At 53.8% G+C, this 27,840-nt stretch overlaps 2 protein-coding genes across 4 annotated transcripts; one reads left to right on the top strand and one right to left on the bottom strand.

Annotated features, from left to right (window-relative positions):
* Window positions 1–1,882: 1,882 nt before the first annotated feature.
* Window positions 1,883–17,933, top strand: IFFO1 (intermediate filament family orphan 1). Of its 3 annotated transcripts, none has more exons than XM_054810926.1 (9): window positions 1,883–2,798; window positions 7,671–7,731; window positions 7,811–7,906; window positions 8,163–8,303; window positions 9,236–9,420; window positions 9,941–10,061; window positions 10,745–10,837; window positions 11,033–11,163; window positions 11,793–17,933. In XM_054810926.1, exons 1-9 carry the CDS (start codon window positions 2,095–2,097, stop codon window positions 11,893–11,895), a joined length of 1,635 nt encoding a protein of 544 aa, XP_054666901.1. In that variant the 5' UTR covers window positions 1,883–2,094; the 3' UTR covers window positions 11,896–17,933. The 3 variants fall into 3 exon arrangements, with proteins under 3 accessions (XP_054666901.1, XP_054666908.1, XP_054666915.1); XM_054810933.1 differs by having other exon boundaries at window positions 9,941–10,049; XM_054810940.1 differs by having other exon boundaries at window positions 9,260–9,420.
* Window positions 17,934–23,696: 5,763 nt separating this feature from the next.
* Window positions 23,697–27,826, bottom strand: GAPDH (glyceraldehyde-3-phosphate dehydrogenase). Its single transcript, XM_054824238.1, has 12 exons — window positions 27,720–27,826; window positions 27,182–27,225; window positions 26,487–26,586; window positions 26,123–26,229; window positions 25,947–26,037; window positions 25,655–25,770; window positions 25,458–25,539; window positions 25,147–25,298; window positions 24,935–25,013; window positions 24,598–24,681; window positions 24,354–24,451; window positions 23,697–23,998 (listed from the first exon to the last, which is right to left on the bottom strand). The coding sequence occupies exons 2-12, from the start codon at window positions 27,202–27,204 to the stop codon at window positions 23,929–23,931; spliced, it is 1,002 nt and encodes a 333-aa protein (XP_054680213.1). The 5' UTR covers window positions 27,205–27,225; window positions 27,720–27,826; the 3' UTR covers window positions 23,697–23,928.
* Between the last annotated feature and the right edge of the window lie 14 nt (window positions 27,827–27,840).

A 27,840-nucleotide genomic window follows, 5' to 3' on the forward strand; every position in this document is an offset into this window, starting at 1 on the left:
CAGGCAGGCTGCAGCAGCATGGAAGGGCGAGTGAAGGGACACGGCAGCAGGCAGGAGGGAGTCAGCGATGGTTTCCAGGCCATGTGGTGGGAGGTCTCAGAGCTGGAACTGTAGCTTCAAAACAAGCTCCTTGACTGGGTTCCCTCTTGTCCATCTGTCCTTCCCTTTACCCTGATATTGCTGCTGGGCGCGTGGCTCCCTACCGGCTGCTGTTGCAGCAAGGGTTTTTGGAAGACAGGGATCTCCTGCACTCGTCCGTGAGGAAAGCCTTCCTGCATTCCTCTCCCTTGACAAAAGCACTGCTTTGCCATGGCTCAGCCTCTCTGGTCAGAGCAAGAGAACAGCCGTTTGAGAAGAGAGCAAACATTAAAAAGGAGGTGACAGAAGAAAAGCTCGCTTCGTTTCCCACTCTAAGCCCATATGGGAGGGACTGAAACCCAGTTATGACTTCTAACAGTCATGGATGTGCCAGGGAGGATGCAGCCACGTTACTGATGGGAGAGGAAGTGTTATAAATACAAATGGAGGCTGCTGTGGGGAGCCCAGAGTCACGGGCAGGACAGGGGAGACGGGCAGGTCACAGGACAAAACTGATGCTGGACACAGCAAGGCAGCAGAGGGGAACAAATTTGATTCGGTCTGCTCCCAGGTGAGGAAGGCAGAAGAGTAATGCAGGGATGGAGGAGCCCTGTAGACCTGGAGGAGAAGCAGCAGGGAAAACGCAATAGGCAGATTCCCAGTCAAGACTAGCGAAGTTGGTCATCCTCAGTGGGTCCAGGAAGTTTCTGGAAGTGTGGACTGAGCCTCAGATCCCAAGGGAAGGGCTGCAGCACATTACCTCACTGGACCCTGCTCGTCTCCTGCCACAGAGTTCAATGTAGTGCAGTGCTGGGCATATCCTTTAATTCAACCCCGTTGCTCACTCATCCCTTGCTGACGGATCTCAGAGGCTGGTTTGTGCCAGTGCCACGCTCAGCTGCACAGTGGAAGTCCTGGGGGAACGGGCCACGAGCACACAGACAGCAAGGTAACGCAGGTGTCCGCATCCATAAATGTTTATGTATTGATCGATTTGTGCGCAGCCTCCTCCCACCAGATAACGGGGATAAGGGACCATTGCCAGTGCTTTTGGCAGCATTGCCCTGGGGTTCAGGTCGGGGATGGGGGGGGCGGGGGACGACTGTAGGAAAAGACCTGAAGAAGGCTAAAATAGGGGGCAGGAAACAAGACCCGAGGCCACTTTGTGAACAATGAAGGAGAAAGCCAGTCGCAAGCCAAGCATGATATTTGAGACGCTGACTGCCTCCACACAACCTCCTCTGCCCTCTGGCTCGCTATTGTCTGGTGGCAGCTCTCCGTAGGCGGGCTGCTGATGGAGCAGGGGAAGGGCTGCCTTTGGAGGGGGGCCTCAAGTGAGGATAATGGGGGGAGGGGGCTTCGGGGGTGCAGAGGGGAAGTTATGCCGTTTTTAAGGGAGCAGCACTACGGAAAGCAGTAAAGGCTATGCAAAAAATTATAATAATTAAAAAAAAAACCCAAAAGCAGAGGCACACTGGGTTGGTGCTGGGCTGATGACGGGAATGAGCGTCCGGCGGGACTTGAGCTGGCGGTGCTGGAGAGGGGCCCCTCCCCGCCGCTGCCGGGGCTGCCAGCGCGGCTGCTGGGCCGTACCCGCCGGGGGCTGCGGCCGGAGTCCCGCTGGACCTGGCCGTGCTGACCGCCCGTGCCCCATCCCTTTGCTCTGGGTGGCCCCCAAACCCGCCGGAGCGGAGCTCGGGGAAGCCGAGCCGCCCCTCCCCGGGGCGAGGGGCGGGGGCCCGGGCCGGGCCGGGCGAGGAAAGGGAGGTGTCCGCCTTGTCCCCTCCTCTGCTCGCTCCGCCCGGGGCCGGCCGGCGGGGCGCGGGGCCGGGCGGGGGGAGCGGCTCTCCGGCCCCGCCGCCGCCGCCGCATCCCCGCCGCAGCGGAAGCCGCACCCCCCCGCCGCCGGGGCCGGCCGGGCGCAGCCCCCCGGCGCATCCCGCCCCCGCCGGGCCCCTGATTGGCGCCGGCGGCCTCGGCTCCCCCCCGCGCCCCGCTCCTCGTCCCGCCGCCGCCATGAACCCGCTCTTCGGCCCCAACCTCTTCCTCCTGCCGCAGGAGCAGCAGGGGCTGCCGGGCCCCGAGCCGCCGCCGCCGCCCGCCCCGCGCCCCGCCGAGGCCCTGGGGGGAGATCTGGCCGCCCCGCCGCCCGCCGGCCCGTTCCCCGCGCCGCCCGCCGCCATGGCCCTCCGCAACGACCTGGGCTCCAACATCAGCGTCCTGAAGACGCTGAACCTGCGGTTCCGCTGCTTCCTGGCCAAAGTCCACGAGTTGGAGCGGCGCAACCGGCAGCTGGAGAAGCAGCTGCAGCAGGCGCTGGAGGAGGGGGCCGGCGGCGGGGGGAGCCGGGGCCGCGGACCACCGCGCCGCGATCAGGCGGTGCAGACCGGCTTCGTCGGCCCCATCCGCACCCTGGGGCTGGGGCTGGGGCTGGGACCGGCCCGGGCGCTGGGTTCCCCCGGCTGCCGCCCCGGTGCCCCCGCCCAGCCGCCTCCTACTTTCCCGGCCGCCTCCCGCTTCATGCCCGGCACCATATGGTCCTTCTCGCAAGCCCGGCGGCTGGGCCCGGGGCCGGAGACAACCCTGGTGCAAGGACCGGGGGTCTCCTGGGTCCACCCGGACGGGGTGGGCGTCCAGATCGACACCATCACCCCGGAGATCCGGGCCCTCTACAACGTGCTGGCCAAGGTGAAGAGGGAGCGTGACGAGTACAAGCGCAGGTGAGAAGGCGGTGGGAGCAATGGTCCCCCGAGGGACTGCAGCCGTCGCCGGGGGAGGCCACAGGGCTTTACCCGGTGGGTGCCGGCACAAAAGCGGGCAGGGGGGGAGAGGCAGCTCTGGCCTGAGTTCCTGGGAGCGTGACTTCAGGCAGCGTGAGGTGAGGTTGTAAGGCAAAAATGTGGACCCCTGAAAGCATTTGTCTATGCCTGGTTCTCTTCGCTTGCGTCCTGGTGTTTGTACCCTCTTGGGATGCTCGCTGCGCCTTTTTCCATCTTCTCAACCTGGCGCGAGGGACTAGAAGTGTCTTTCCAAGCGGGGAAAAAATAACGTGACTCCAGGAGCTGGTGTTTTAAGAGGGAGGTGATCTGGAAACAGTCGGGAAGGAGGAGCATCTGGAAAGTAGGTGAGGAAGGTGAACGTGCAGCAGCGAGCGGGTTTGGGTTGGAAAAGGCTGCTGGCAGGAGGAGGGCTCTCTGGACATGTAGGAAGGTGCCGAGAAGCCCCTTGGCAGTGTGGCTGGCTGCCCCGGGCCCTTTCCTTTCCCAGCGCTCTCCCAGCCGGTGCCTCAGCAGCAGCGAGCTGTGCGGGAGCACCCCACTCCTCCGGGGCTTTCCTCCTGACCCAAAATAGCTGTGGCTTGATATGTGCCTCAGAGAGGGGCGAAGCAGAACACAGAGCTAATCTCTTGGCAGGTTCTTCTTTCCCGTGCAGGGCAGCCGCCGCTCTCGTATTGCACCGGCGGCACTTTTGTTTCAAGCTAGTTTCCGAGGCTGCTCCCAGATCCGCACGTAGGATGAGATCAGGCAGCGGGCTGGCGTTACTGGGTCAGGGCACGGGGCCGGGCAAGACTGTCACTGGCGACTGACACCCTGAGTGACTGGTTATTTTTTTTCAGAAGTCACTTTATGATGCTTTTGAAGCACTTAGAAAGTAAACGGTTAAGTACCCGAAGGAGTGAAACGGTGTGCGCTACCCACCGGAGCCGTGCTGCTGACCTGTGCTTCACAGCTGTGGGCTCTGGTGCCAAGATCAAGGCTGGGGATCCAAGATGACACCTTATGTTTTTGGCTTTATAAGGCTTTGGCTGAGCAGGCTTGAATGTCGGATGCTCCAAAGGCACCATGGGAGGCACATGGAAAGGAAGAGTTGGCATCTCTTCTTTCCACTGATTACTGCGTGTACCTAAGGCCTTTTATTATGAAGCCAGGGGTTGGGCTACTTCTCCAGCAATGGGCAGCTCTCCTTCCTCGCATTTTCAGATCAGATAGCAGGGAGCTGGAGCCACCTTTGGGCCTCATCTGCTCAAAGTGGGTCAGCATGGACCAAGTTGGGTTTGCTGGCGCTGCTGAAACTTTGGGAGAAAGGAGAACTCTTCGTGGTTCTCCTGCTCTGGCAAGCAGGTTTTGGGGAAGGCTGCAGGGGGTGGACAGGGGGGCACCACGAGCTGCCACAGGCCAATGTTGTTGGCGAGATCTATTTTTGGACTGTGTTACCAGGAGCTGGGGAAAGCAGACCCCACCCCCAGACCCTTTCCAGCACTGGGAACTTTCTGATGGGTGCAGCCAGCTCCCAAACAGGGGAATGGGACAGGAGGATCCCATTTCCACACCCTTCCCTGTGCTGAAGGCTGATGCTGACATCCCTTGGGAGCAGAGACCTCCCTGCCACAGCAGGCTCTGATCTGTCGTGGGGACAATGCGGCCAGCATCATCCCCAGACAGCCCCTTGCTGCCCACCTGGGGGCAGAGATCATGCTAACGCAGGGCTTACCAGTTCTCTGACCCATGGCTTGGACGCTTGAGCTTGCGCTTTCTTCAGGGCAGCGTTGCAGCAGGAGGAGCTTCTCTGTGGATACGCAGGGTCTGAAGTTCAGGTCTGGGATCTAGGAGGGGCGCGGGGGCAATAGGGAGGGGCAAGAAGAGGTGCAGCAGCTGGGGAGAGGCTCGCAGGAGCCACGCTTGGGAAGGGCAGACTGAGGCAAGGTGGCCTGGAGAGGGGCAAAGGGTGCCTGTGAGTATCATACAGACCCGCCAAGCACTGTACGGGGATCTGAGAATCTCATCAGCTTTGTGCTGTCCACTGCATCTGTATTCCCAAGTAGTTTTTATCACGGATGCTGCAAGCAGATGCCGGAGGTGTGGAGTGAGTAGTGTTAGGATAGCGTGATAGGATGACAGAATGGTTTGGCCTGGAAGGGACCTTTAAGGATCATCTAGTCCAACCCCCCTGCCATGGGGTTTCACTAGATGAGGTTGCTCAAAGCCCTGACTGTGAACACTTCCAAGGATGGGGCATCCACAACTTCTCTGGGCAACATGCTCCAGTGTCTCACCACCCTCATCTTAACAAATGTCTTCCTAATCTCCAATCTAAATCTACCCTCTTTCAGTTTAAAACTGTTGCCCCTTGTCCTCTCACTACAGGCCCTGATAAAAGGTCTCTCTTTCTTATAAGTCTCCTTTATATATTGAAAGGCCGCAAGAAGGTCTTTTGTTGTTGTAATTGCTCTCCAGGGAGGTGTGCCAGGCTGCAGGGCATTCACCAGTAAGGTGAAGCTCAAACATGGCAAGGGAGGGAAATGTGCAGCTTCGAAGCACACGCAGGGTGCCCTGCAGCACCGGCGTGCACTAACCGTGCAGCATAGGGTAAAGCACCCCAGTGCCTTTTGCAGTGAACAGAATTTTTAAAAGATGTAGGATGTTGTTTATTTAGCCATGCAAACTTCTTGAGGACACGCACTTGGCGGGGGGGTCTGTAGGGACACCACTGCATCTTGTCACCTCCCTGGCTTTGGGAGGGGTGCCGTGTAGCTGACAAGGAGATGGCTGGGTCTGTCTGCTGCTGGGACCCTCCTGCCCTCGCTCTCTGCCTTCTCCCTGTATTTCAGCCTTTGGGCAGGTTGCTGCCTTGCGGTGGTGCAGGAGGGACGCGTGTCTCCCCTTCGTGTGCGCCAGTGGCTGTGGGGTTGTGTGGGGCAGCCTTGCTTCCAGCCGGCAGAGACCTGGCAGCGGCTACCCGCCGTGCCGGGCTGCGGGTGCAGTGCTGCAGGCAGGTTATTATTAGGAGTGGTGCATTGCAGAAGGGAGCAGGGAAGAAGGAGCCAGACAGGAGGCAAGTGGGAGAGAGGTTTGTAACGCATGGGCGTGCAGATTTGTCACTTGCGGGGCCAATCCCTGTTGCCTCCTGCCTTTAAATTGGTGTTTATCTGATCCGTCCTCATCTTCCATAGCACTGGTGTGAAATGAATTCTTCCAAGGATTTGCAGCTATGCTTTACTTCCCCAGTAAGTCCGGACTATATAGAGACCCGGAGGGAGGCGGAGACCAAACTAGAGAGGAAGCGCCATGCCGAGAAAGATGCTGAAAATTTTTTTCTTATGGTGGAAGGCATTTTTCTCCCTGGGGAGAGAGGCCTTGTTTGAACAGTTCCCATATAAGGGCAATTCTACCTTTTCACTTACTCCTTCTCTCTCTCTTCATCTCCCTCTTCCCCCAAAAGGGATGGGAACCCCCTTTGACTCCCCTTCTGTAGCTGCGGGATGGAGCCAACACCAACACGAGGACTGCATGCTTTCCCCTTGTTTGAGTAAGGAGAAGCATTGCCAGCCTTAAGATCTTAGAAATTCACAGGCCAGGACTCTCCCACATCGTCTTATTGTCCTGATACCCCAAAATAACAAGTGTGAGGGCTTTTCATGTGCTTTCTGGTCTCCTAGACTTTAGGATTTATTTTACAAACTTGGTGTGAGTAAGTGAGAGGAGAGATTTTTTTACATTCTCATGCAGGGTCACAGTGCCTGTGTCGGTGTTTGCAAGCATTAAATGGAAACCAGAGAACACAGCACCAGGCAGGGCCCAGCTCTGGTTGCTTTCCCAGAGAAATCCCACTTTCATGGAGAAACCCAGAAGAGCCAGGGGCTGGGTAGGAATGCAGCAGCCCTGCCCCGTGCTGCACCACAGCTCGTGCCAACCCGTCTGCTCTATGGAATAGTCATTTAGCAAAGAGAAGTACAGCTTGGTGGCCTCCCAACAGACCGTGGACTGGGCCAACACCGCAGCGTGACCCAAGATGATGATCTCATGTAGCGAAATATAATATAATAATTGCTAGGCGATGTGTCTTTGTATAGCAAGGCCAGGCATCTTGCAGCTCAGCCTTTGCAAAGCTGCAGAGCCTAACACAGTACCCACCAGCCAACCTGGCATAAAAATGGGACAATCCATGCCACTTCCTTGCAGGACAAGACAATGTTCTTTAATCCAACCTGGTATGCAGCAGTACAGCCAAGGAGTCTGCTGCCCCTGCCCAGGTAGCGTGGCCCAGGGCAGCCCTGTGTTGACGCACATCATGGTCACTCATGCTATAACGTGGTCAGGATGTAGTGTGGTTATGATGCGAATGGGGGCAACTCTGCAATGTCTGCAAGCCTGTTACTGAGTGTGTGAGCTGAACCTAATGTGACCCAAGGCCAAGGGGCTCGGGGGCAGATGGAGAGGTTGGTGGGCTGCGTCGGGCTGTGGACCAGCCCCAGCATGGCAGGGCATGCAGCGCAGCTGCCATGCAGAACCTGCGGTTGGTGTCCCCAGCTCCCCCCCATCGTGGAGCAGGCAGCCGTCAGCCAGCCCATGGCGAGAGCAGCCGGGACCATGGTGGGGCAGGGTTCATGGGCTGGGGGGCGCTGATGGGCGTTTGGCAGCTGCCGTCTTCTGGAAACAAATGGCAATGCATTCCTGGGAACGTTGTCCTTCCCGCCCCGGTGCTGTCATCACCCCCTCTTGGATAGCTTTGGGGTGAGCAGCTGTCGCTCTCTCCTCTCCGGCAGCTGGTGAGGCAAGGCCAGTGGGATCTGACCAGTGCCTTTGTCTCCCTAGATGGGAAGAGGAGTACACGGTGCGTGTCCAGCTTCAGGACCGAGTGACTGAGCTGCAGGAGGTGAGCATCACTGTCCCCCCCCTTCCCTGCACCCCAACTGCCCTGTGCTGATTTGCACATCTTCCTCTGCCCGGGGCAGGAAGCCCAGGAGGCTGAAGCCTGCCAGGAGGAGCTGGCCATGAAGGTGGAGCAGCTCAAGGCAGAGCTTGTTGTCTTCAAGGGACTGATGAGCAATGTGAGTCCTTAACCCCTCTCTGACCCAGCAGCAGTGTCCCACCTGGATGGTGGGGCTGTGTAGAAAAGCAGTTCCTTAGTGGGGCATGTCCAGCACAGAGGTGGTCCAGCAGGGTTGGTCCAGGGCGCAGTGAGCAAAGCAGGGATGTATCCTGCAGCACAAGGGGTTATATTGCTGGGGGAGAATGTGAGGACTCTGATGTTTGCCTTGCCTAATCCTCCTCCTCTGTCCTCCTCCTGTGGCGCTGTGGGTTCAGAACATCACGGAGCTGGACACCAAGATCCAGGAGAAGGCCATGAAGGTGGACATGGACATCTGCCGACGCATCGACATCACTGCCAAGCTGTGCGACGTGGCACAGCAGCGGAACTGCGAGGACATGATCAAGATGTTTCAGGTGAGAAGAGCCTGCTGCTGCCCCAGGCTCAGCCACCAGCTCTGGGGAGGAGAGTTCCCGAAGGAGGTAGAAGAGACAACACCAGCCCCCTGCTAGGGGAGACGCTTGGTCACCCTCACCCTTGCTCCTTGGGGTCCCTTGCTCTCTGTCTCTCTCGGGAGGACCAGGCAAAAGGGCACAGAGAGGAGGTGGAAAGATGTTGCTTTGGGCATCGAGAGTCCCCTCAACCTCTCGCTGATCTGTTGTGTTGGGCCCAGGGACCCCGCAGTGGTAGGGGAGCAGCTGCAGGAGGGAGACGAGTTGCTTGAGTGTCTGTCTCTAACTCCATCTCTCTCCTTCCCCTTCCCCTCTCCGTCATCTTCTCTCTGTCTCTTTTCTCTGTCTCTGTCTCTCTTTCTCTTTCTGGATGTCGCTGCCTTTCTGTCTCGCTCTCTTTGTCCCCACAGAAGCAACTGGTTAGTTCCATTCAGTTGAGAAAGTGTACAAATTTTAAACTTTCTATAAATAAGGTCGGACTGTAAATATTGACATATTTCACCTTTTTCAGACTCTGTCTCTTTTTTCCTGTTTCTGTCGCTGTGTTTCCCTGTCTCTGGACTGGGGTGGTGGGCGATTTGAGTTTTTCTGCAGTAAAATCACATTGTTTTTTCTCATCAGATTCATAGATTCCATCTTTAGTTGCTTAGTTTTAATTTTAGAAAATGCTAAAACCATGTTTTATCCATTGCATCATCTTTAACCTGATCATAATGAGCCCGTCTCTCTCTTTCTCTCTTGCTTTTCTTCCTTTCTTCCTTTCTTCCTTCCTTCCTTTCTTTCTTTCTCTCTCTCTCTCTCTCTTTCCCCGCCTTTCTGTCCCTCCACCATTCCTTCCCTGTCCATCTCCTCCCAACTACCTGCTCCTGACCTCGGACCCGGCCTCGTTTCTGTAGTCTCTGCACTTGTCTCCCGTTAAGGTCCCAGCCTCCGTGGGGCGGAAGCGGGAGCGCAAGCAGGTCAGTGACGAAGACACCTCGCTGTCAGAGAGCGATGCCTCCCGAAAACCTGATGAGGAAGAGGAGGACGAGACCACAGCCATGAGTATCAATGAGGAAATGCAGAGGATGCTGAACCAGCTGTGAGTGCGGCCCAGCCTGGCGCTGGCTCACCCGCGGCTGCTCCGCATCTCTGCCACCAGCGTCGAGCGAGGCTCCGGCACCAGGCTCCCTGCTGGCGCCTGGGATGGAGGGGCAGGGGTGGGATGCGGCTCCCCTTCCCGGGGGAGGGCGAGATGGGAGGTGCTGCCACAGGGTGCTTATGCCCCATGCTCTGTGGTGCGGTGGGACTGCCCCCCTAGGAGGGAGACCTGAGCCCACCCATGCCATGGGTGGGAGCTGGTCCAGCTCCTGTCCTCTCACCCCGCTTCCTGCTTTTTGGGAGCTACTGTCTGAATTTGCCAGGGCTCCTGACTGTAAAGCCAGCCCCTACCCCACCAGCTGTTGGGTTTGGGCACATTTGAGCTCACCCTGGCCAGACCTCGAAAAGCTGCAGCCCTGCTGCGAGCGGGGGCAAGGTTTTTGGCACTGGCACAGCCCCCTGCCTACCCTGCCTGCCAGGTTTTCCTGCTGGGTGCTGATGTGCTGTTCCCTTGCTCCCAGGCGGGAATATGACTTTGAAGATGACTGTGACAGCCTCACATGGGAGGAAACAGAAGAAACACTGCTCCTCTGGGAGGACTTCTCCGGATATGCCATTGCAGCCGCAGAGGTGCAGGGGGAGGTAACGGTGGTGTCAGGTCCTTTTGGGAATCCAGCCCTGGGTTGGGCTGCTCGGTCCTGCCTGAACCTGGGAAGATGCTCCCTCAAAGACCAGACTTCAGCCCCTCCATCCCTTGCAGGCCTGTACAGATGCTTCCCTCCAAAGACTGCTATGCAAACATGCTACTGCATCCTTGCAAAGGTCTCGTTGTTAGACAGACCAAGGTCCTCTAGCCTGAAATGTATGACGAGGGCAGAGCCTGCACGCATGGGAAGAGGTGCCTTTTCCAGCTGCAGCCCTCCCAGAAGAGAAGACCTCCTTTAGCTGGGCTGGGCTGGGCTCTGGTGATCCCTTGCTCAGGCTCTCCAGCCCACCTGCCTGCTGTGCAGCAACACTGCCCAGAGGCCTCAATATCTGGCCAAAGGCCCTGCCACCCCGTGTCTTCAGCCCTCAGCAGTGCCCTGGGGACGTGTCATGCTTGGGCACAGTCTGAACTCTCCAAAGCTTCCGTGTGGCTAATCCTGGGTCTCTACCCCATGTTGGAAGGACTGACTCGTACCTCATTTAGTGCTCAGACTACACTGCTTATGTTTCTTCCTCTTCCCAGTGCTGCCAGTTCTTTCTCTGATTTCTCTCTCTTGCCCTCGGTTCCCCATGTCGGACACCTCCCTGCTTCTAAACATGCTGTCTGCTCTCCCCAACAGCAGGATGACAGCCTGGAGAAGGTGATCAAGGACACCGAGTCACTGTTCAAGAGCCGTGAGAAGGAGTACCAAGAAACCATCGACCAAATAGAGGTAGGAGGAACAGGAAGTGGGGAGGATGTGGCACAGAAGGAGGTGAAATAGGGGAGTCAGTCCCCGGGGGGAGGAAGAAACCTTGCTGGAGCAGGTAGTTGGTAATGGAGAGTGGCAGCCTTGGGTCTTGCCGTGCCCCCTGCCTTGCACTGCACCGTGTCCTGGGCTCATCTCTGCACTGTTTCCCTTGTGCAGCTGGAGCTGGCCACGGCCAAGAACGATATGAACCGGCACCTGCACGAGTACATGGAAATGTGCAGCATGAAGCGAGGCTTGGACGTGCAGATGGAGACTTGCCGGCGGCTCATCACCCAGTCTGGGGACAGGTGAGCTTGAGCAGGAGGGCTGCATAACCATGCCCTAGGCAAGGACTGCAGCCAGGGTGATGGTGAGTGGAAGCTAAAGCACGGGGTAGTACGCCTGCCCTGCCCTGGTGTGGCATGGAGAGAGGGCAGTTCCTAGAGGCTGTTTAACTCCTGCTGACCAGCCTTCATACAGGTTGTGGTGCCACCTCTGCAGAAGGTGGGCTGTGCACAGGAGTCGGTTTTGACAGGTAAAGCCAGACACCATTGATGGAGAGAGGAGCTGCCGTTCTGTAGGGACATCCTATAGGTCCTATAGGAGTGTGGAGCCAGGGTGGTGCCAGGCTGGGGACCTCTGTGGTGGGCTTTCGCTCACCCCTAGCCTCCCATGCCTTGGCAGGGTCCTGCTCTGGGCAGGCTCCTCTGGCATCTCCCCAGCACTGCTTCATGCTCTGGACCTCTCGGCTGGTCTCCTCTGGGACACCCTCCCCAGCACCCAAGGGTTTCTGCGGACCCACGCATGCCCCAGGGGAGCAAGAGAGGCACTTCAGCTTCTCTCCTTCTTGCTCTGGTGCCCCCTGCCCACACCAAACTGGCTCCTTTCCCTCCTCCTCAATGGTGCTGTGACCACCGCCCTTTACTCTTCTCTGCAGAAAGTCTCCTGCCTTCACCCCGGCCTCCAACAGCGAGTCGGCCCCAAACGAGGAGAGTGAGGAGTCTGACCGTGACCACCCCAGCGATGCTTCCATCAGATAATGAGGGGAGGCCCCACTCCCTTGGACCCCCTTCCTGGCACGGGGGTGCCTGAGCCGCGCCTGGGAGAGACTGTCAGGCACGTGGAGCTGCTGGTAAACGTCTGTCACCGAGGCTCACTCCCGTTTTGGGGTGCTTGGCAGATCCTGCACCCCCCCCGCCACCAGATATCTTGCAAATGGGAATAGCTAAATAGACCTGAGGGCCCTCACCTGGGCCACTCAGCCTCCAGCCCCTTCTCTATTCCCTTCCCCTGCTTTGGTTAAACTGCAGTTTGGGCGGGGAGGCTCCAAACCTGCCACGGTGGCATACTCCAGGACCTGTCCCCAGCCCCCCCACCCCCCAGCCCCACCTCCTCCATCCTGGTACGCTTGACTTGCCCCCTGCCCTCCCTGCACCACGCGGAAGCCAAACGAGAGCCGTATCTCCTTGCAAACTGGACCTGACACTGGTGCCAACTGGACCGAGCCCGGGGCTCTCTCCGTCCTTGCTGCTGGCCGGGCGCCCGGCTGGTCCCTGCACTGCGCCGGGCACCCCGACCCCCCCCCCCCACCTCCTCCAGGGTGGGGGCCGAGTCCCGCTCACCGTGCACTTTGCTTTGCCGCGTGTCGGCGGTGCGCTCGTGTCTGTGTTACAGGAGCGAGGGGTCATTAAATGGGACAGTTTCCTTTTCTACAGCTTCGCTGGGTGTGGGCTCTCCCTGTGCTGCCGCGGGCACCACGCGGCTTGAGGTGAGGGGTGTCCTTTGTGGGACCTCCAAGCCCACATCAGTGGGGGCCTCCCGTGGGACACTCCTGTTCCTTGGATGTGCCAGTGGGACTGGCACAGGGGACAGTGGTGAGATCCCTGTTCTGGGAGCCACTGGCCCTCGATGGGCCGTGTGTAGCGCCAGTGCTGCGTGGGCTGCCTTGTTCTTAACCTTGGAGCATCATCGACGCTGAGTCAAAGGGATTGGCGAGGTCTCAGCTCCTGTGGGGTAAATGGAGCCAAACGTGGCTCATGCCTTGTGCACCTTCCTCTCTCAGAGCCTGGCCTCCTTTGCCATGTCAGCTTTTTACCAGGGCATGTCAGAGCATCTTCTTTCCTGCCCTCAGTCCTGCGTCCAACCTCAGCGTAACTGCAGTGGGGGTTCCTCTGTCCCAGCATCTCTTGTAGCATTTGCCTGGCTGGCCATTGCACATGCCTCTCTGGTGATGGGAGGCTGGGTGGCGGAGTGGGGGTGAGCAGCCTGCTGAGAGGCAGTGTTTTGCAGGGCTGTCTGCTGAGCAGTGGACCTGGGCTGCACTGCCAAGGCAGGTGAAGCTCCAGAGCAAGCTGCTTCTCACAGGGAGTCCTGAAGGGAGGAAAAGTAGATGGCAGCAGAGTTTTTGGATTATCTCTAAGCTTAGGTAACGTAGATAAAATGAGGGCTGGGGGGATGCAAAAGTTTCTCTCTGTAGGTTTGGCTTGGGTAGCTAACGCTGCCGTACGCGTGAGCTGTGAGCACTGCTCGGTGTTTGGGCAGGGTGAGGTCCTCTGTGTGTGCCTGCAAGACACGTTAAGGCATGTGTTGGCGTTTCAGCATGGGCTAAGCTGGCTGGCTAGAGCCGGCTGGTGGCTGCAGGGAGGCGAGGCCCTGCAAATGGCAGGAGAAGTTAGCAGTCGAGGAAACCCCCCAGCCAGGGCGCAGCTGGGGCACCGCTGCTGTCGCAGGGAAATGGCAGTTCGTCAGCCAGTGGTCTGCTGTGGCTGGGCTCTGACTCACAAGCGCTGTCTTTGCCTCTCACGGGTAAGCCGGGAGAGTGTTTCACGGGAGCAGCAGGGTGCTGAGTAGCAGCAGAGGTGTGCTCCATCCCCTCGGCAGCATGGGGCTGTGGAGGCAGACGGGAGGTGTGCGTCTTGGTGCCTGCCCTGAGACAGGGCCTTCGCCACAGGCCTCACCTCCATGCTGCCTTGCCTGTTTCCCTTTCTTTCCCCCTTTCCTATTTATTTTTCTTCCTAAAAGAGCAAAAGCCAGAGAAAGTGTTTTAATCTGGGCTTTTTCTTTCAAGTGATGATGCCTCACACACAGTAGCTCAGGGATCACTATTTATCCTGCCTGAAGGCTCTTCTAGTTAATGCAAATCCCCTTTCCCATACATGTCTCTGCAGCATATTATGCCCTTTCACTTCTGTGGAGATCTCCGTGAGTGGCTGGCTAAGTCTGGCTTTCCCCGTGCATAGTCCACGACATGTGTATCTTGGCCCACAGGACTGTAGAGCACGTACCCTGAGATTTCTGGCATGAAGCACAGGACCAACATCTCAAGCACTCATTGCCCAGAGGAGCAGCTGGTGCTGCCAGATGCCCGTGTACCAGGATACGTGGGGACCCCAGTCCCACTCAGCTTGTCAGAACTTCCTTTGCAGAGAAACTGAGATCTCTCCCAACCGTGCGTGCAAGATGCTGTTCTCTGGTGAATTGGCTCTGTTCTCCCACCAGTGTGACAGCCCCTGAGATCTCACTGGCAGGACATGCAATGCTGATCCTTTACCTCAGCAATTTCTTGGCATGGGAAGCACAGCCCAAGGCCTCCAGTGTTAGCTGGACTGTTTCCCCTGCATCTGCATGTCCATCAGTGGTGACCCTGTATCTTTGATGTGGAGATGTGGAGCTTCCATTTATTTAACTCTTTGTGGGCTCCCCTCCATTCTTTGGAGAGTGTATAGCCTGCTTTTCTCCACCATGAATCCTGCTGGGAACTGTGATGTCTAGGAACTGTTCAGTACTATGTTGCTTCTCACTTCCCTAACCTCATCCCTTTTCCAGGATACCTCTCAGCAGCGCCTGCTCAGGAAGCAATACCAGAAGAAATTGTCTAGTGAAAAATTGTCATGGCTGCTTGATCTTTCTGAGCACCTGTTGGTCTGTATTCATCTTACAGGGAATAATTAGGCACCTCATTTACCCATAGACCACAACCCATTCAAAGATCTTTGCTTGGCTTAAACTTTCTCAGAGTCTTGATTGCTGGGGCAGCTTGGCCGCGGATGGAAGGGGCCTTTTTCTATTCTTGACCCAGATGATGAGTTGATGAAATGAACTTTGGAGGAGGGAGTCAGTTGCTTTTTTCAGCTGACTGTGCTCACCCATAAGCATGTTGCAGCTGAGCCTAGTGTGGTCCTTCTAGTGCACTAGAGCAGCCCTTGGCATGCCCTGTCTCACTCAATGTCCATGCATTAAGGGGAATGTTTATTGCCCAAGTACAGTCCAAGCATGACTGTGTCTTACTGAATAGGGTCCCATGGCAGGATGCATCTGGGAGTCCCTCTGTCAGCATCCATCTCAGGATTTTTCAGATGTGGCTGCTGTCTGGTCACCTCTGTGAACATCTGTCCAAACCATCGTTTGAGGATCATGTCTCTGGGTTGGCAGTGAAGTCCTCCCATTGAATATTTAGGCAGCCTAATTCAGCTTCCCCACCCTTCAGAAGTCCATGTTGATGGAGACTTACTTGGGCAGCCTGGGAACGTGCTAGTGATTGCTCAGTCAGCCTTTGAGCTGGGGTTAGAGAGGCAGCTCTCTGCCATGGCAGCTGTGCTCCATGCTCCCTGTGCTGAGATCAGCCTCTTGGCAAGGGACTTCAGCAGATGGAGCCAGGCATTTTGCAGATGTGAGCCCTGGCTCCCCGCTGAATGCGTTCCTGATCATGTGGCATGCAGAGTGGCCTCCCCTGCCCCTTCCCTAGTGAAGTTCCCTAGAACTCAGCTGAGAGGTGAGCTCTCATCCTCAGAGACCCTGTCTGGCAAGGTAGCTCTGAGACCAGGCCCACTGAGTTTCTTGATGAAGACTTCCAGATTTTCTCACAGGGCAGGGACCATCGCCCTCCTTGCACCTCACCACATCGATGTGGGATGTTCTTACTGGCTCTAGAGAGGGTTCAGTCAACCTAACCACTACATAGCCTAGATCTTCTTCCCTGTGTTAAGCAAGCCTGCTCCCTCCCTTCACTCATTCCTGGATCCCATCTATTTTGGATCGTATCTCAGAACTGAGTCTGACTTGTCGGTTTGTTCAGTTAAGGTCCTATATTTTTCACCCAGCACCCTTCTGCTGAAGGCACTTTGTCACCTGTCCCACATGACTGGGCTTTGTGTGAGTTAGCTTTTCCCCATTTTAGGATTCCTTAGATCTACCTAAATGTGATGCTGACAGGTTTGCTGTAGCAACTTTTGATTCCCTGGTAATCTGTTTATTATTCTGTTTCTCTTTTTTCTTAGCCAAGAGGTCAGAGAGATCAAAGCTGCATAGAAAGTTGTTCATTTTTTTTTCTAGACTTGAGCTGGGAGACTGGCTTTCTGAAGCCTCGTACCTTTGCTACAAAAGCTTCGTTTGTTCTCGAGAGGGCCATGTTCTCGATATGTTTATGGTTGTTGCTATCTCAGGTACCTGTGGCACAGAGTGTCCCAGAACTTGCAGATGATGATCAAGTATGTCAAATATTCTATGGTAAGAAACCTCCTTTTGAGGTCAGAATTAACACAGAACACAGTGGAGTGCTGTTTCCTTGGAGATGCATCTGGATGATGTATGGACAGGCTTGTGAAGACATCTGGCCAGCCCTTATGCATAGTGATTGATGCTGGGAGCAATAGTAAGACAGCATGGAGAACTGGATGGGCTACAGACAGCTTTTGGGAAGCCCAGTCACCATTGAAAAGTTTCCAGTGTGTGTATGAGACTGTGAGACGTGCTTTAGATGTAAATTTTCTAAATGCTTGGGACACTTTCTCTTGGGACAGGAACAAGGAAAGGATGCTGTAGGTCCTCTAGCAAAGGAGGTACAGATTTCATAGCTTGGAGAGTAGCTGTAAGAGTTGGGAAGGTACTAAGGTAATGCTATGGAAAAGGAGCTCAAGCGGCTGCTAAAAGACATCATGCTCAAGCTGAGCCAGTATCACAACAAATGGGAAGAGGCAGCATTTTCGACTGCATCTGGGCAAGGTGCAACAGAAAGTACAAATTCTCAGGGTAGGAAGAAATCTGGTTAATGAACTTTTTTTTTTTTTTATGCTCACAGCCACATTGTAGAACTGCTAGCTCACCACCTTGGTAAAGGTGGCATAGGCAAGAGCAATTGTGAGTTTGGGTTGCACACTGTGCTAAAAAAAAAAAAAAAAAAAAAAAAATCATATTCACTCTAGAGACAGCAAAACAACATGATCTGACACCAAATTTTGTGTTCAGGGTCTTTTATATACTCCTGAATCACCAAGCAAAACACATCAATCTATTTCTGAAGTACCTCTCTGCTTTGTGCAAAAAGGAAAATTATGTTGTCATGGGAGACTTTGGCTGGGGATACCGAATAATATGCTATGCTGTGGAGAGTTTCTCATCAATTTACAGATGATGGCATGCCCAAGTAAGGCAATGATTTTAGATGTCCTTATGACAGATGAAGACTGAGTTAGAATTGATGGTTGCCTAAAGACAAGGGATCAACTGAGAAACAAATGAAGACATCACCCAGGACAAAAATGCCGTAACAGAAAACTGCATGTAGCCTTTTCTCACAGTGAAATTGTTTAGGAGAAGTATTAAAAAAAAATTATTAAGTGGGAGATCTGTGGAAAGAAGAGAGTATTTCCAGTTATCCAAAAAGCTATGATATAGTATGCATGAGAAGATAGCTTTCAGTAAAGTACTTCCTTGAGTAAGCGGCCATATGACAATAGTACTTAGAAATAAGGATAATTAATAAAAATAATAATAAAGCCTGACCTTAATTAATAAAAATAAACCTTGTAACCACTACAGTGACTGTGGGTGGGGAAAGAGGAATAGAGGGACAACAAAATAATCGAGATGTATGAAAAAAGGTTATATGAGTAGCTGAACATATCCAGCTATCATAATTTTTTTCTTGAGGTCTAAGTTCACCAATAAATCATTCTAGTTACAGTTAAAGGAAAAATCAATTCTAGCAGTAATATAAACCTTTTTTCTTGACTGAAATTGGAAAAAAAAAATATCAAAATGAGGCAAAAAAGGAGAAGTACTCACCAGATATGTCTGTACTGTGTTTGGAAAGAGCAGAGTGTGGTCAGAGGGGAATGATGAAGCACTTTCCAGGTCATGAGCAATTAAGGAGGATCCCTGACAGGATCTTGTCACAATACACTTCCACATTTCCATGCACAGATGACCTCGAGCATGCTAATGCAGAGTGGTGCACAGGGTGCTGTAGCAGTGAAGAAGCTGCCGTACAAAGCCTGAGGCTGCTTGGGGAGATGGAGTAAGTGAAGCTGGAAAAAAAAAAAAAAAAAAGCCCAGCATTGCAGCTGTGTTCCTGCAAATGGTGTTTTGCAAAGCACTCTAACCTCAGTGGCAATGACAAAGTGTTGGCTGCTGAAATCCATAGTTTACTGATGATTTCCCCCAATTTTTAAATGCATTGGGGAAGACATTTAAAAAAAAGGACTGGGTGGATGGATGAACAAATGACGTCAGTGATTAGCCTGACAGGCCACATACAAAAACCAATGAGAAACCAGTGGCAGCAGGAAAGAAGGGGGGGGGGGGGGGGGGGGGGGGGAGCAGATTTATGGAGGGACAAGGAATTGACAGACATCACTGATACCATTTTTGATACATAGAAATGATATACCAAGAGTCTCAAAAGGCGTGCTTCAGACAAAACACCAAGAGGCATTAAAATATATTTTTAAATAGAGACAAAATGTAGGTTCTACTGCCATACATCTATAGCCAATATTTAAGCTATGCATAGACATATCTAAGAGCAAGACATACTAGTGAGTAACCATCCCCAAGACAATGGGGGGGGGGGGCTGGAAAGATTTAGGGAGCAGGGCTCACGAGCAACCTCATGCAAGTTCTCAGCCAGATGGTGAAGCTGGTAGTATCAGTAAACATCTTTTATTCCCATGTGATACTGCTGTGCTTTGTCCTGCTTTAGCATCACAAATTGGAGTAGATGGAGCAAAGACGCCTAACCATGAGTCCAGGCTGGAGAAAAATGTTTTGAGAGTGGAAAGTTTAGTTATTTTTTGCTCCTTAAAAAAAAAAAAAAGGCAAGTGAGCATTTTTGCCCAGTGCCTGAAGTCATTTCATGATGATGGCCTAGATGGCAGTTTGGTCAGGCTGAGAAAGGCATACTAGGAATCTGAGGCAATGAGGAAGCTGGAGGCTCTGTTTTCAGTGAGATTTCAGTGTGTGCTTGGGGTCCAGCACCGACACCCATACCCAAGTTGGTAACCAAAAAACTACAGATTACAGAGATTACAAACTACTTTTCTTTTTTTTTTCCTCTGTCCCAGGACTCAGAGCAAGGACAGCAAAGGTTGCTCACTTGTTTGGTGGAGAGTTGGCAACATTACAGTAGAGCTTTGAGAACTGCAATATCGGAGTTGCCCCCCCCCCCACTACATGTAGTATTTCTCATTTAGCAACCTTGAATTTCACCCACCATTTTAATAACTCAGTCAGTCACAAGATTCTGCTGCACCTTTCCACAGACTGATTCAGCGTTGAGTGTCCTGCATCATTTTGCATAAGCAACAAACCTTGGCGCCTCATGCTCCAAATTGTTCTGAAGGTGTTGAATGGAAACAACCCTGGGGCAGATATCTTCAGGTGCTGACCTTCTCTCTCAGTCACTAGCTTTGCCATAGTCTTCAGCCTAGAGAGGGTGGTCTTCCCTGTCCTGTGGCAGTTTAGGTTCTTTGAAAGGTTTTTGCCAGTCTGTTTTTTCCTAAAGCCAGTTGCTTTTCATCACGTGGGGAGCTGATGTGAGTGGTGAATTACTTAACAGCATAGTTACATGTTCCTCTATTTCATGCTGGAGTCCATCTGAGACTGCCACCTGGTACTACAGTTTGCTGCCCTTCACGTCACGGACACGGTCTCAAGTCCTGACACTTTGGTTTGCAACAGTGGCTTCATCTCATTGTTGCTGAGGGGGAAAAAAAATCTATTTGGGACTATCCCAAAGCTGCTCTGATGGCAAAACATTGGTTTTACTGTTCTGCTGTGCCCTCAGCTTTCCTAATCACTCCCACACCATCTTAGGGCTTTTTGGCAGCTTTCTTGTCTCTGAGATACATTTGAAAAAGGTTTTTATGCTATCATCTTTTCTCTTTGTCACATCTTTTCCTTAAAAAAAGACAGTTTTTAAGACTCTAATTTGCTAATATTTATGTGGTTTTCTTCTATTTTCATTTGACTACAGCTTCAGCTTTTTGAAGGCTGTCTTTTCAAATCTTAGGCAGTAAAACAGGTTCCTTCTAGGAACATTTAATTGAGAATAATTCCCTCAAGAAGACAACGCTTCTACAGTAAGATAATATATGGAAGTTAGCTGTCCTGTAGTAAGAAATTATATTAAGCTCACAAGAGTAAGCAACAAATTCTTTGTTTTGCAGTGCGTATACAGTACAATTGCCCAAAGGTAGGCAGCTTGATTTGGATGCAATGCCTACTTTCTGTGTGTACTGCCTGTGCCCACAGTGGCATTGGCATACCCTGACTTTAAGTCATGAACCTGTGTTTCGTGAATGGCATCTGTTACAAAGAAGAGTTTGGAACATTATCGCCTTATACGACTGTCTAACATATGCCATGCCTCATAGTCTTTCCTATCCGGCATCTGTATCTCCTCTTGCACAGACCTTATTTGCTCAAAGACTCATTCACTTTAGAATTGGACTGAGTGTATTTTAAAGGTCCAAGACCTTTTTTTACTGTGCTTATGAAGTCACCATTTTGTTACGTTTTGGTGTGATTTTTTTTCTTTTTCCAAGCAAGCTTAATTAGTTTCCACACCTGCTCAAAGTGATTTTTCACTACATGACTTTTTTAAGGCTGAAGTTTCATGCTAACATATTGAGAAGGTGATCTGAGGACAACTAGCCATTTCTTGGGGGAGTAATGCATGCACGGTACTGTGTGCAAATGCCAATGAAGTATAAAATGATTTCTCTAAACATTCAAAGTTGCCATAAAAGGGAATTTTCCTATAACACCACTACTAATTACCATACCGCAGCATCATTTGAATTTCTTCTGTCTTAAAAAAAGAAAACAAAAGGTGCAGCAACCAGAAATGGTTGGCTGCCCTTCAGAGAAGGCATCGCTCGGGTCGGTTGGAGAGCTTTGTGTCAGCACAACCCTGCAAAGGGGTGAACCTGTATCATGGGTGCATCCCTCTCCCACGAGGGCTCAGCACAGTGAGCCCCAGCACCCAGCCGGTCAGGGGAGACACTCAAGCCTTTGGCCAGGATCGGTGTCTTTCTATACCTCCCCCTTGCAAGGCATTCATAAATCATGATGGATTCTGGGTTATTGCAGCTGCTCTTAGAGCCAGTTTATCCCAGCAGAGCGGCACGATCACTTTTAGCTCCTTTGCTGAACAAGAGCCTCTTTATGTCTGAGCGCCTGCCTTCCCTGACCAAGCATTTCTATCAGTTTTCCTTAGAAATGCTTTAGGAGCAAACCTAGAGCTCCTCTACTTAGGAGAAAACTCTTTTCCAGAGAGAGAAGCAGCTGCCACGGCAGATTTCCCATCTTTATCCCAATGCCATCCACAGTCATATATATCAATTTTTCAAATTAACAAAAAAAAAAAATATTTTTAGGACAGGGTTGCAGCTCTTGGACAGGCTGGCACTGAGCTAGCTTGTCCATCTGTCCAGAGAGGCCTTGCTGTGGTGCCATCTGCAGGCACAGTGCCTGGATACAAAACAAGGATTTAGGAGAAGAGCTATGCTTTTTCAGGAGCCTACATGAGACAGGAAACCCAGCCCTCTAGGCAATCCAAAGGCTGCACAACTGGTTTGCTACCCTTCTTGCTCTCCCTGTTTCCATACAAGAGCAACTGTGGTTTAAATTCTGCGATTCCTGGCTTGCCTCACCTAGATACCGTATCATTTTTTCCAAGGATTTCAAGCAAGATTGTAAACCAGTTGAAGTATTATTTTAAAACACAGATGAACCTTTATCTGAGACATTCACAGCAATTGTTGGTCCGAAAGCACATAATCTTCCTCCACCCCACCCTCTGGGATTGTATGAATTTGCTCATTCCAACAGCAATTTGATCTTAGGTTGGATAGGGCTTGCTCTTGCTAAATAATGAGAGTTCTTTGCTCTAGGTGGATTTTCAGGCAGCTTGGGAAACATAAGACTTCTTAGAGGAAAAAGGTGACTTGTTCACACGTTCCTACTCTAAACCCAGTTCAAAATATCTTTGTTTGCACGGGAAAACAGGTACCCCCCCTCCCTGGTGTTTCAGTAGCCTCTCTGCACTTCCAGATTATCAAGCAAGGTGCGCTGGCACAGCACACAAATACGCAGGCAGCAGCACATAGGACAGCCATTCAAAGCACCCAAGCGCAGCAATCAAGGACAGGATGGGAACAACCCAAGACTCATTTGTGAAGCCTGACAGGCCTGCAGGCTACACCTCTCCCCAGCAGAAACCCAACTCCACAGGAGGGCTGCTTCCAGTTAGCTCCAGCATCAGGCAGCTCCCATTTAACTCCAGAGTTACCTAAAGCTCCCATGGGGCCATTTGTAGGGCAAGCCAGGTATTGCTGCTGTCCCAGAGCTAAAAAGCTGCTCGGAGCCCCAACTCCTATCCAGAGACAGGTTATTTAACCTTTTTGCAAAGTAACTGAGTCATCGCCCTCTAGTCCAGTAAACATTTAATTTTTACACAGCCCAACCACTGGAGATAAGCAGTTCCAGGAAATTACATCTAACATACCTTGATCCTGGCAGCTTAAGTCCTCCAGTTTAAGCCCTTGCTCCAGAACAGGGTCTAAAGTAGTTGAGGTCCAGACAATAGCTCCAACCCTGCCTGCCAGGGAGAGGAATGACACATCACCTCCAAGACAGTAAATTGAGCTGCTAAAAATGGAGGGCCACTCAATTTTGTGTAGCACATCATTTATCTGCCCCAGCACTCATAGGTCACAGAAGGCTCGGCCCCTGCCTGGCAGCATTCACGCTTCCAGGAGGAGGTAACGCAGTCCCTGGCAGAGGGCTGACACTCACCTTGCAGAGATTTGCTGCTCAGGAGCTTAACTGCAACCGCCCCTCCTTCCGCATAGAATTAAGCCAGAATTAAGACTAGCTACCACCATGGTAACACTGGCCTCTGGCACGTCCCCAGGCAGCCATTTCCTCTATGGCAACTCAATTCAATGAGGTAAAAGCAAATGAAAAATCCTCCTTGTAACATTTCTACCAAAGCAGGGGGAAGGAGAATAAAGAATTCCACTTTCTTGTGCCACTTTGCCAAACCAAATGCAAAGTCAGTCATCTGCTCAGCACTTTATTCTGCTTACACCCACCAGACAAGCAAATCCAGAGTGCTGTGAGGTGGATAGAGCAGCAGAGCTGCCTCCCATTCTACCATGCCAGCAGTCCTGTGAGCACAGCCCTGCACCACACCTTATTTTGGCTCACAGGCAGGAGTCTTACCTCTGGCACAGGTAGCTCACCAGTCTGCATACCGCAGCTCCCGACTGCAGCCTGGTACTCAGCAGAGAGGGGCATTTGCTGTTCTTTGCAAGTCAGGTAGCCCAGGACTGTGTCATGCCCATGCATGACCAAGCTGTCCAAACACCTCTTCTGGCATCTCCCATGCCTCTGCCACCTGGGTTCACAGCCTCAATGCAGTGGCCATGCAGCACTGCTTAGAAGAGCTGTCCCTGCAGTTGCAGCCAGGCTGGCTGGGCCCATCTTAAAGCAGGCACCTCTACTTGCTCATTACCCTCCTACACTTTCTCCCATTTCCCACTGACAAACAGACAAGGCATTTCAGATGGTGATCACTTTTATTGATGTAAGGTGGTACACAAACAGATCAGTTTCTATCAGCCTCTCCACCTCCCCCAGGCTCGGGGAGAAGTTGGAGGAGTGGGGGAGACAAGGGAACAGAACTGGCCTCTCACTGCAGGATGCAGAGCTAAGCGGTGGTGAAGAAGGGCAGGGGCTCCAACAAAGGAGAGTCCTGCTTCCCTAGGCAGCAGGGGGGCTGTGTGCTCGGCTCACTCCTTGGATGCCATATGGACCATCAAGTCCACAACACGGTTGCTGTATCCATACTCATTATCGTACCTGGGGACAGAAACAGAAGTGCTGTCAGGACTGACCCATTTCTTGCATCCCCCTCCTCCATTGTTCCTGGTGCTCTGCCCCATCCCACACAACTGAACCAGGCATCTTGCCATCCACTTCCAGTAAAGGAAGTAGGAAGCATCCCATACACTCCCCAAAGGGGAAGGAGAAGGCTGTAGTCATTTCAGGTAAGAAGCAACCTCAGTCCAGAGACTTTTCACATGTTGGAGCCACCCTACTCAGCAGGGGTCCATGTATCCTCCAGCACTGCCAACCTGGCAGCAGTAACAGCCTTTAACTTGTCTGTGCTGGCCCCTACCCCACAGTCATGCCCACCACCCCAGGCTGTGCCTACCAGGAAACCAGCTTGACGAAGTGGTCATTCAGTGCAATGCCAGCACCCGCATCAAAGGTGGAGGAATGGCTGTCACCATTGAAGTCACAGGAGACAACCTGGAACAGAGAGGGAATTGTAACACACGCAGTACCCACAGCCTGAACCAGAAGTGCCCAAAATCAGAGTACCAGCAAGGCTCCTCCCATCAGAAAAATGAGGCAAGCACCAATAACCACAGGCCAAGAGACTAGGAGTTACGTACCTGGTCCTCTGTGTACGCCAGGATGCCCTTCAGGGGCCCATCAGCAGCAGCCTTCACTACCCTCTTAATGTCATCATATTTGGCCTGAGGGGAGACACATTCAAGATGGTCAGATGCCAGCTCACACAAAATGTCTGCCAGGGGGGAAGGGAGGAATGGAGAGGAGACACACATGGGAGCACGATGGCAGCAGTCACACATGGCAGATGCTATTTTCACCAAGATCAAATCTTAGGACAAAGATGAATGCAGAGAGGGCGATTTCAGGTAACAGAAGGAGTTTAGAGGAAGCAGGGGCAGGTCTGGAGGTTGTTAGGGCCTTCTCCGCAACACTTACTGGTTTTTCCAGACGGCAGGTCAGGTCCACAACGGAGACATTGGGGGTTGGCACACGGAAAGCCATTCCAGTAAGTTTCCTGTGAAAGACACAAGTCAGCAGGGAACAGCACTTAGCACCCTTCTGCCAGCCCTCCATTCAGCTAGGGACAGGTCAGAGCCAGTCAGGCACCAGCTGCCACCTCCTGACACCCAAGGAGGGACAACACTCACCCATTGAGCTCAGGGATGACTTTTCCCACAGCCTTAGCAGCCCCAGTAGATGCTGGGATGATGTTCTGGGCAGCACCTCTGCCATCCCTCCACAGCTTCCCAGAGGGCCCATCCACTGTCTTCTGTGTGGCTGTGATGGCATGGACAGTGGTCTGGGAAAAAGAGAACACAATGGTTAAGAACACAGCTGATACTCTCCAGAAAAAGCATCCCAGACACCTCCTCCCCATCCCAGGGGACACAGGGAGTACAGATGCTTTTCCTCTGGACCTGGAGATAGGGCACCCTCCTGAGCAGCACTCCAGACCTACCATGAGACCTTCCACGATGCCAAAGTTGTCATGGATGACCTTGGCCAAGGGCGCCAGGCAGTTAGTAGTGCAAGAGGCATTGCTGGGGAAGAGAGGGAGGAAGGCTCATCAGCCAGAGACAACACATCTAGAGGCGAGATGAGACCCCATGAGCTGCTGAGAGCTCCAGGCCAGAGAGCATCTTCCTCTGTCCTTACCTGACAATTTTCAGAGACTTGTCATACTTGTCATGGTTGACACCCATCACAAACATGGGAGCATCAGCTGAGGGGGCAGAGATGATAACACGCTTAGCACCACCCTTCAGGTGAGCCTGGAAAAAGAAAAGGAGATTAGATAATCCAGAATCCCTCCAACAGCTCACTTCCTCAGACAAGCTCTCCTCCCTCCCAGCCCCATCTCAAGCAACTCTGTGTACTGTAACGTGCCATGCCCCACAGGCAGGAGCAGCAGTATGCCTTCTCCCATGTGCCACCATGGCATACTCACCCCAGCCTTCTCCATGGTGGTGAAGACACCGGTGGACTCCACAACATATTCAGCACCAGCATCTCCCCACTTGATGTTGCTGGGGTCACGCCTGAGGAGGAACAAAACTGTAAGAGCTGCTCCACAAGACACCTGCTTTCATCCTCCAGAGGGGCAAGAGTGAGAGAAATACTTACTCCTGGAAGATGGTGATAGCATTCCCATTAATCACAAGTTTCCCATTCTCAGCCTTGACAGTGCCCCGGAAGTGACCATGAGTAGAGTCGTATTTGAACATGTAAACCTAGCAAGGAGAGAAAGAGGAGGAAAGGTCAGGCACCCTGGCTGCCATCTCCACAACCCTTGCTCTGCCTACGCCACAGTCTCAACTCCCCACCTCCTTGCTGACCTCGTCCAATTGCCACACTGTACTTGGCTCTGCTGAACCTCCCAGCCTTGTGCCTCTACCCCACACCCGGTTTTCCTGGGAAGCTACTAGAACAGAGCCCGAGGAGAGCTCTACTCAGAAAAGCCCAGAGGGGGCACTGCAAGACAACTCACCATGTAGTTCAGATCAATGAAGGGATCATTGATGGCCACCACTTGGACTTTGCCAGAGAGGACGGCAGCCCGGGTGACCAGGCGGCCAATGCGGCCAAATCTATGAAGAGAGAGACGTGGGGTGAGAAGGAGCAACAGGGAACATGCCAGGCTAGGCACATCCCGCTGCCTTCCCTTGGGAGCATCGGCCGCTCCCTACCCTGCGGGGCGGGAGGGAGCCCAGCAGCCGCGTCCAAAGGCCAAGGCACCTCGGTTAAAGATTAAGAGCGACCCCCACACCAAAAAGGTCAAGCGCTAAATTTACTGAGGGGCCCCAGGGATCCGGTTACTCCTCGGCCCAGCAGGAGAAGGTCATGTCCCCCGGGCCGCCGTCGACACACGATCCAACGGGCGACCTTTTGGTGGGGGGCTGCAGCCCACCGGAGGGGCACGGGGACCCCCGGGAGGGCCACGCCGGGGCAGGCAGGCAGTGTCGGCGCTTCCGTGGTGACTCACCCCGAATCTGGAGGGGGAAGTGACTCAGCAGCCTGCCTGGCCCCTCAGCCCGGCACGCGGGGCAACGGTGGAACGGGACCGGTGGGGCGCACAGCGTCCTCCCCCCACCCGCGTCCTTGAGGTGACCTTGCCCCCCCTTTCCTCATCCCACTCGTCCCGCCGGGCACCTCCCGGTGCCGCAGCCCGGCCCCGGCACTTACCCGTTAACTCCGACTTTCACCATCTTCGCCTCTTCGGGATGTTCCTGCGGGCAGAAACCGCCGGTGAGGCGCCCGGAGCGGGAATGGACGCGGCGGCGGGGGGGAGAACCAGCCACCGCCCCCGGCAGCCGCGCCTCGCCTACCCGCGCGCCCGCTCGGGGCACCGTTAACGTCTCGCCCACCGCCGGGAGGGGGGGCGCACGCGCTCCGAACCCCCCCTCCCCCCCTGCGACACCTACCCGCCCCCCCCTCAGGCGGGCGGGCTGCCCCCCTCCCCCCAACGCCTCTCCACCTCCCCCGCCGCCTCCATCTTGCGGCGCATCGCTCCGCCTTTGTGCCCGCGAGCCTCGCCACCACGCGGTCCCGCTCCGCCCGGGGGCTGCTGCCGCCCACCGCCCCCCTACCCTCCCCCGAGGCGCCGGACCCCGATGGGGTGGGGTCCTTCCCTTCCCCCGCGCATCTCCTTCTCCTCTTCCTGCTTTTCCCTCCCTCCCGCCCGCCCGCCCGCGCCCCCCCCCCCATCGCCCCGGTCCGCTACCTGCTGCCTCTAAGCCGCCCTGGCGCGCAGTGAGAAGGTGGCGCAGCACTGCTCCGCCGCCCTTTATAGCCGCGCAGGGAGGAGGGCTAGGGCCCGCCCCGCCGAGCCGGCGCCGAATGGG

The sequence above is a fragment of the Grus americana genome, chromosome 1 (genome assembly GCF_028858705.1).
Source record: "Grus americana isolate bGruAme1 chromosome 1, bGruAme1.mat, whole genome shotgun sequence".
NCBI lineage: Eukaryota > Metazoa > Chordata > Aves > Gruiformes > Gruidae > Grus > Grus americana.